Source organism: Quercus suber, unplaced genomic scaffold, assembly GCF_002906115.3.
Source record: "Quercus suber isolate HL8 unplaced genomic scaffold, Cork oak 2.0 scaffold_201, whole genome shotgun sequence".
NCBI lineage: Eukaryota > Viridiplantae > Streptophyta > Magnoliopsida > Fagales > Fagaceae > Quercus > Quercus suber.
The window spans coordinates 90,846-99,367 of record NW_027069659.1 but is presented as its reverse complement, the minus strand read 5'-3'; the positions used below and the strand labels follow the sequence as shown (position 1 = coordinate 99,367).

General features: G+C 32.9%; 1 protein-coding gene across 1 annotated transcript; it reads right to left on the bottom strand.

Annotated features, from left to right (window-relative positions):
• Window positions 1–5,055: 5,055 nt before the first annotated feature.
• Window positions 5,056–7,968, bottom strand: LOC112034553 (protein RGF1 INDUCIBLE TRANSCRIPTION FACTOR 1). Its single transcript, XM_024067368.2, has 4 exons — window positions 7,654–7,968; window positions 7,226–7,423; window positions 6,517–6,732; window positions 5,056–6,028 (listed from the first exon to the last, which is right to left on the bottom strand). The coding sequence occupies exons 1-4, from the start codon at window positions 7,714–7,716 to the stop codon at window positions 5,801–5,803; spliced, it is 705 nt and encodes a 234-aa protein (XP_023923136.1). The 5' UTR covers window positions 7,717–7,968; the 3' UTR covers window positions 5,056–5,800.
• Between the last annotated feature and the right edge of the window lie 554 nt (window positions 7,969–8,522).

Below are 8,522 nucleotides of genomic sequence, written 5' to 3'. Positions count from 1 at the left end.
GCTTGGAACTGATGCCTAAGCTCAAAATTTTTCAATCTGGAGGATGAGCCGAATAAACTTAAGAGGGGAATCCCAAACGATGTGATACTCCCAAAGTTTGGTACTCTCATTTTTCTTACATTTAATTTTCATTAGAGCCTATTGCAGGGTGTTTAATTTTCTCAAAAACCTGAAACATTGGTGTCCATTCATATGGCATAAAACCATGCTGCTTTGATTATTTTCTTACTTCCTAGCATTGAGGAACCTTGCCACACTTTGCCTCACATTATTATGAACTTTTTTTTTTTTAAATTTTTTTATTTTAAGTAAATAGTAATACTTATTAGAGCACATACGAAAATAATAATATTAATATTTTAAACCGGGTTTATAATACATTATGAACTCTAAAACTACTTATTAGAAAAATAACAATCTTCAAATGAGTAGTTAATATAATATATTAAGACACGACTTAATCCAAAAGTTTAAATTTATGAATTTGAGCTCAACTATATTATATTAAGTGCCTATTTTTCTCATTATTATTTCATGCAGTGCATTCATATGTGTATACTTAACAAAATAAATATCTTTACTTATTAAGTTACTAATAAAAAAGTCTAATTTTTTTTTTTGAGAGGAAAAGAGTCTAAATCAAGAATGAGATTGCCCATTTTTATTACAAAAAGTATAAGAATAAAACATAAAGATGAGTCATATGAAAATGACTATATATATATATATATATATGAAAAGACGTCTCTCTAACATTGTTCTTCACTTCTTTGGACTAACATTCTACACGATCTTATAATTATGCTTTAATTTATGGACCTTTTGACTAAGTTCAACTGAAGTATTCTTCAAAATCCAGGTCCCCATGTGCAAAAAATAAAAAATAAAATATTAAAAAAATAAAAAAATCTTCTAGAAAGATTCCTAGTTTATTTTCTCACCAATTCACACGCCTCATCGTCCTGAAAGTTCTCTCTCATAAGGACCTCATGTTTCCCTGATCACTGGCCCAGGCCCAGGCCCACCCTGTCTCATTGATCACCATTAGGTTTTTCGAGTCTTCTACTGTCTAGGATTCTTACACGTGGAACACAAGTGGTGATGTGTTGGACGGTTCTCATCCATTTTACCTGCAACTTTCAAAAACACGTGCCTTCAAACTATTCCTATAACATTTCTTGTTAAGAGAAATTTATTCTAATAATGCCACAATTTTTTGTTACTTAATACTTTTTTTTTCCTCGTACTTACATTTAATAGCTTAGAAATAAATTTCGATTAACTTAAGTGGTAAAGTTTTTTATAGTTGTATAAGAGATTTAAAGTTTAATTTTCATTTACACCGATTAATGTCTTAATTTAATAATAAAGAATTATCGTTAAAAATAGATATCATACGTTAAAACTCTTTAAAAAAAAAACCTAAAAAACTTATGATATTGTTTGTGAAACTAGAATTTAGGGGTTATTAAACTTAACGACTATGTAAAAAAGCATACTATCAAAATATTACTCATAAAAATTGGTATGAGTCCACGTGTCAGATTCCACATCTTCCAGTGAGTACATAAAAGTTATCCTCAAATAAGTTGGCCTAAAAGTTATCCTCAAATAATAATAATAATAATAATAATGGCCTAAAAGTTTGTTAATAATTATAAAAGTTTTTTTTTTTCATTTATCAAAAAGAGTATTATATTTTTACTTTATAAAAAAAAAAAAATTATGAATTCGGGTTTGGCACAGTACTGGGTGAACAACTTTAAGCTTAAATGAATGCATAGTGATGAAAGGTACCACCTTGCAAATCAGGTGGAAGAAGAGCGTAGACAGTAAGATATTCTGCACATAATAAAAAAACAAAAAGTGAGTCAAAGACTCAAAAGTGTAAATTTGAAAGTGAACACTGATCCAATTAATTTTTTTAGGTATACCATAAATGTGATTAGTTTTTTTTTTTTTTTTTTTTTCAGATCATTATAAATAGTATTAGAGTTAGATTAGTAACATCACGTGGCTCAAGGCTCTATAGGTGCATGGTGTGCAAGTGTACTGAGTTTTGCATTAGGTGTTTACTAGGTTGATCTGAGCCATATAAACAATTAAAATGATCCTTAATTATGATTAGATTAATCATTTTAGAAATGTAGATATGATTAGCATTTTTCTTGATTTGTTATATAAAATATTTATACCTTGGTCCTAACCCGTTTTATAGTGCAATGTCTGTTTGGCCATCACAAATTTGTTTAAACTCATGAAGGAACATAGTAATGCTTTTCATACCTTTTGAGTAATAATGAAGGCGTTGAGTTGAACTGAATGCACGCTCTTGTGAATCATGTACCAACTCTTTTGAGTAAGGCTTTCCATAACTCAGTCAAAATGTCTAGTCCAACAACTTGTCCGAGTACCTCTTCTAATTAATTATAAGCTACCAATAATCCACCCAAATTAAAGTAGGCAATCTAACCTCATCCATAATGCAAAGTTAGGATTTTCAATAAAATGCTTCTTATCTATATATAGCTTCAGCAATTGAGGTAGTCACAAAGGTTTTGTCCATCAAGAAAACTTAGCATATACTGCTGGTCTCAATCAAAGTCATTATTTATCTCTTCCAAAGTTGGAAATTTGATTGGATTATCTTATTAACGGGTACAAAATAAAATATATTTTTCTAATATATTTTTTAATTTTGCACAACAATAGGGAAGTTGTTGTGACATTTAGTACAAAATCAATTATCGATGATTGTTACAATTTAATATAGCATATAGTTCCATTTCAATGGATTATGAATAATTTAAATAGAAATGTATTAAGAAACAATCATTTTGTATACTTTTCTTTTATTTAAACACATTTTATTACTTTCTCAAAAAAAAAAAAAAAAAAAAAACCCCACACACATTTTATTAATACTGAATAGATGTTACTTGTTTTTTATATTTTAATTAAGTTTGAATTTTAGTATATTCCTTATTTTTGAATGGTCAAATTTTTTTTTCATGCTTTGAATTTTAGAGGTTAGACTTTGGTGCAATGGCAAGTGCCATTCACCAAAAGTAACAAATCACATGATTCAAGAATCAGTCTATCTCAAAAAATATTAGTAAACCTATCTACTAAGTACTTCTTTTACATCTTATAAAGTAGAAGTTTTGTACATTGTAAACAACTTTTAAACCACCCCCAACCCAAAGAAACAATTCTAGCTTCGTTCCTAGTGATTTCGAATATGATCATTACCACTCTCATATATATGACCCCATCTCCCAAATTATCTTTGGAACTATTATCAGTAGTATTGACCTTGACTATCCCTGATTGTGAATTGTGATGATGACACCCAGGAAACTAGAACTGGTAATTAAGCTTAGGGATAGGGAACCCAACTTATTACAAGTTGTGTGAAATAGACTATGATTAATAATGATTTTTAAAGAGGATGAATTGAAATAATTAAAAAAATAAAGTATTTTAATTAAAAAAAATTCGAAGTTTCAGATTTAATTTCGAACCATACTCAATTAAAAGAAGATTTATATAACTTGTTCAGAAAATTTACAACATCCTTCACCATATATAGATTCTGAAACATTATTCTAATAATTAATCTATATCCTTCACCAAACATTCAGCTACATATTATTACAATAATGGGAATAGAACCAACAAACTTGGAATGTAAAACTTGAAATTTCGAAAAGGCAGGTCAACCCTACACACTCACTTTTAACTGGGAAAAGAAAATGATTTACAGTATCAAGCTTTTATGCTGATTGGGTAACAAAATAGGCCTTCCTTTTAGAAAAGCAAGTCGGTCTTCTATAGAAAATTTGAAACACGTTTATGGCAATGTATTTAATATTTATCAATATGACCCACACGAAGAGGGTAAGATCACACATGATATTAGTCTTTCCCTATTCCTTACAGTAACAGGTCAAGTGTGTGTGACCCATTAAAGGTTAGCAATGGGGGCATGTCGTTTTACACGTACAGTAGGAGATCATTTCCTACTCCTACTATCTCCACAAACACATTGAAAAGATCTACACAACCAATAGCCGCCCATACAAATATTGATGAAATAAATTAATTTTTAACTTTTTGTAAAAACATATAGCATAATAGTTACTAAAAACTAAATCTTTTGATAAATATTATATAAATAAGACACTAAAAATAAGCAATTTTCAAATAGACAAGTGTGCTTTTGAGCTTGTGGGAGAGTCTAATGAACATTTTCTGATAAAAATAATGTGATAAACAACAATATTGGGATTAGTATAATGTCAATGAAGAATAAAGTTTGTGAAGGTTGTGAAATATTGGGAATTAATGATCCTGTAATAAATATGGCTAGTGAAATTAACCATATGAAAAATTGGATATTATAAAGCAAATCCAAAAATTTCTTTTTCATAATAAAAAGCTAGAAAAAGATGGGCCATTGCATTAGAACTATTTTAACCAAAAACATCAATGGTCATTTTAGCGTTGGCCCCTCTTTAAGAATTGAGCCAAACATCCACGGAACTTTCAACCTTTTTTTTTTTTTTTTTTTTTTTTTGAGAAAAACGGAACTTTCAACTTAAGTTGTGCATACATGGCAACCACACACAAGCCCCATACGGGTCCCACCTTGATTGGCCAAAAAAAAGATTCAAAAGCATCATCATCATCGTCACCATCATGAAAAAGATCCAAAGGCCAGCATTAATCGAAGAAATTGGGACCCACACATAGAAAACTAATTCGCTAAGGCACCGCCTTTCTGACTCATGAAACCAAAAAAGAAAATATAAATATCGTTTGTGTGTATGTGAGGGCGGCTGACCTACTTTTACAATTCCTAGAACCAAGACTGCCTCGCTTTCCCACTACCAATCTCATTCCGACACGCCTCACGCTGACGATTCCCACTTCTTTTTACACCCCACACGAGACGGCCGCCAAGGGTCCCACCACATTTGAAATTTTAATTTTCACACTCATAAAAACAAAAACAAAAAATATTTAAAAAATGAAATTATTACAATGGACTACTTATTACACATACAAAATAAAAATCTCTTATTTCATTTTCCATATATAGACATTTCCCCTATGTCCAAGGGAGTTACATTGTCTTTACCATTTTTTTCTTCCCTCTCAAAAAAAAAAAAAAAAAAAAAAACCACAAAACCAAGTATTTACATTTTCAACAAAACCCCAAAACTTATGTATAATCACTCTAATAAACATCCCTATATATATTCTTCCAACTAAGAAGTAAAAAAAGAAAGAAAAAGAAAGCTTATTTTTATATTCCCTATTGCTTCACCGACCACACCAGAGTAATCCTTCACATTTGTCTTATTATTTTTCCACATTTTCCAACTTTATCTTCTACTTGTATGTACAAATACTAAAAAGAGGTAGACAACACTGCGGGGTGACCCATTTTCCAACACCGGCCTTTTGGGGTGCAAAAAGCACTGAGCATTGGAGACTAGACTAGCTTGGAGAGGTGTCGATGTGAAATCCCGTATAATACCTACGTTATTGCACAAGATATAGTAACTATAGGCGACGACTGAGAGCAAAAGTCAAACTTTTCTTCACAGCCATCTGATCAGGGCAACTATTTGCCTAATAAGACGGCTGTGAAAAATTCTAAGTAATTAACATTTGCTCCTAATCATCAATTATAAGGTATTGCATCCCGTACAATAAACTAACTATTGCATAGGATCTTGACCACGAGAGGGCTACATTGTATATGTAATGAACGGAATATATATTGTGCCTTCTAGTATTCTATGATTAGCCCCCCCATTGGGGCACGATGGGGAATTCCCTTTCTTCGCTTCGCCGTTCGGTAATTAGCCGAAGTTGGAGGTGGTGTTGAGGGAGTGAAGCCTCGAACCCTGCTCTTCTCTCTTCCATGGCTGCTACTACTGTATGAGTCCTCCGAGTCTGACGCCATTGCAGCTGAGTGCCTCTTCTTCTTTTGGAAATTCTTGGATGTCCCCACAATCTATAATCAATAATGACAACAATTAAAGAATTAGCAATTAAAGAATTAGCCCCCACACCCCCTGATTGAATTGCAATTTGCATAATGTGACACCGCAAAAATTTGTGATGGGCCACAACTAACCTAAAAAAGAACCCCAATTCAATTTGTGCACACTTTGTGAATACTTTAGTTGAAAAAATTGTTAGCATTCCAAAAACTCTCGCATTAGTACAGTATACATTAGATTACCCCAAACGCAAATCAAAATCAAAAGTCAACCCATTTCAACCAATCGCATGAATGGCATTAAAATTGAATTTCACTTGGTTACCAAGAAAATATGACCCACAACCACCTCAACATGTTCTCCATTTTAGGATCCCAAAAAAAAAAAACTTGTTCTTAATTTTCTTTTCAGTCAGTTTCTTAATTACCAGCCAAACAGTGTGACAATTTCAATGGAAGCCCAAAAATAAAAAAAGGGAAAAATTGTGGGAGTGAAGTACCTTGCAACCGAGAGAGCAAAAGCGGAATGAGTCAAGGAGGCTGCGCTCGCAGACCTCACATGTGTTGGTGACACCTTTGCCAGGCCTTGGCTGAGGGCGTTCGTTCAAGAACACAACCCTGGCACTGTTGATAATGTAGGTCTGGACTCCAGTAATGTCCAAAACTTTCTGAATCTCAGAGACCCTAATCACATCATGGTATGAGGACCTCCTTATCTGTCACCAAATAGAGAAGAAACACGTTAGGAATTCATTATTCTTGGCAGAACATGTGAAATCTCTGACACATTAAAATGAGAAATAGAACACAGTTATTTAATCTGTAAGAATACAGAGAAAATGCAGGGAGAGAAATTTGGAGGCATGGGTTAAGTAGGGACTCCAGTCAATTGAGCCTCACTTAACTATAGACCACTGAATTGAGTTTCAAACATACACATAAAAATTTCCATCCATAAAATTAAAACTTTTTTTTCTTTGACCCCCCCATTTTTCTCAGAAAGCAATAAAAGACAGAGAAGAGAAAAGGGTGAGTAATTGGAAAGCTAAATTTCCCAAAAAGAGAATGGAAACAGAGGAATCTTGGTTCCACAGAAGGAAAAAGAAAAACTTGGAAAGTAGCCATTGGAATAATAGAACCCAAATTTGACTACAATGAATGTAACCAAAAAGAGAGGAAAAATATGAATTCAGAGAGAGGAAATGGTACCTGAATAGCACGGTGTTCCTTATGGTGATTGAGACAGAGAGAGCAGAGAGCACCGTTCATGCAATCCAAGCAGTACATATTGCATTCACTCTTGTGGGAATCAGCGTGCAACTTGCATTGAACAAAGAAGCTCTCTCTGAGCAAAGGTTTCAGCCATGGAGGCCACCTGTTGTCCTCTTCATCAGGACCTCCAGCGCCCTTTTCAAAAACCAAGAGAAACCCAGTATTTCAATTAGACCAAAATATCATAACCATAGAAATTCAAATCAAAAAGTAAAAAAAAAAAAAAAGAAAAAAGAAAAAAACCACTTGTACCCAATTGAAGTAAAACAGAGCACATTGAGCAGACCCAGAAGAGAAAATCGAAGAAAATAAAAGAAAGAGTTCAATGCAAAGTAAAACAAAGAAAAAAAAAGCTAGTGTTGTACCATGATTCTCCTATTCTTGGGCTTGATTTCCCGAACAGTGGTTTCTTGATTTTCGATCGCCATCTTGAAAATACAGAGTACTCTGTTTTGAGTCTTGGAAATTTTGTTCTAAAATGTGTTTGAAAACAGAGAGAAACAGAGCAAAACCAGAGAAAAAGAGAGAGAGAGAGAGTGTGTGTGTGTGTTGTGTGAGAGTTGGGTGTTTTTGGAGACAAAGAAAATGGCTTTGTTTTCTGAGAGTGTAGGCGGTGAGGGAGGGAATGGGTTCTCTTGTAGAGAATTGTAGAAGAAAGAGAGAGAGGGACAGAGAGAGAAAAACAGAGAGAGAGTCGTTCTTATCCTTACAAAGTCTACACCCAAACCTAGCTCCGAACCCAAACCTAAAGCAAATAGATGCGTTGGGTGCAAGGAACCCACCTCTTACTTTCCTTTTTATTTCCTTTCATTTTCATGCTCTCTTTGGTCTTATCATATTTTTTTTTTACTCTCCTCGTTTTTCTTCTATAATATATTAATTTAATTGCTTTTATATAATCGTGAATATTAAATGCTTTGGCCTTTCGTGGTCACTCATGATAAGTGATTACCACATTTTTTTAAAGGCTAATAATTGATTCCTAATTGTGATTTGGGCACACCCTTTGCTAATTAAACTCACTCTTTTTTGCAGTACTCATCTTACAATTATTTAAGTCACATACTTTGAGGTGCAATGTCGACTCTTCTTTCTGGTTCTAAACTTCTAATCCTTAGTCGAACCTGTTCTTGTTAAATTTGCAATTAATTTTGAAAAATACTTAAATTATTACTCTTCTCTTCAATACTCTTTTCTTGTAATTCACGCCACTTCAATACTCTTCTATTTATAA

What these genes read in the sequence shown, in the direction of transcription:
- LOC112034553 (XM_024067368.2), bottom strand. Translation starts at nt 7,716, where the DNA reads ATGGCGATCGAAAATCAAGAAACCACTGTTCGGGAAATCAAGCCCAAG. An exon ending in CCAAGAATAGGAGAATCATG is followed by an intron (nt 7,424 to 7,653) that starts GTACAACACTAG and finishes GTTTTTGAAAAG; the next exon opens with GGCGCTGGAGGTCCTGATGA. An exon ending in TTTGCTCTCTCGGTTGCAAG is followed by an intron (nt 6,029 to 6,516) that starts GTACTTCACTCC and finishes TATTGATTATAG; the next exon opens with ATTGTGGGGACATCCAAGAA.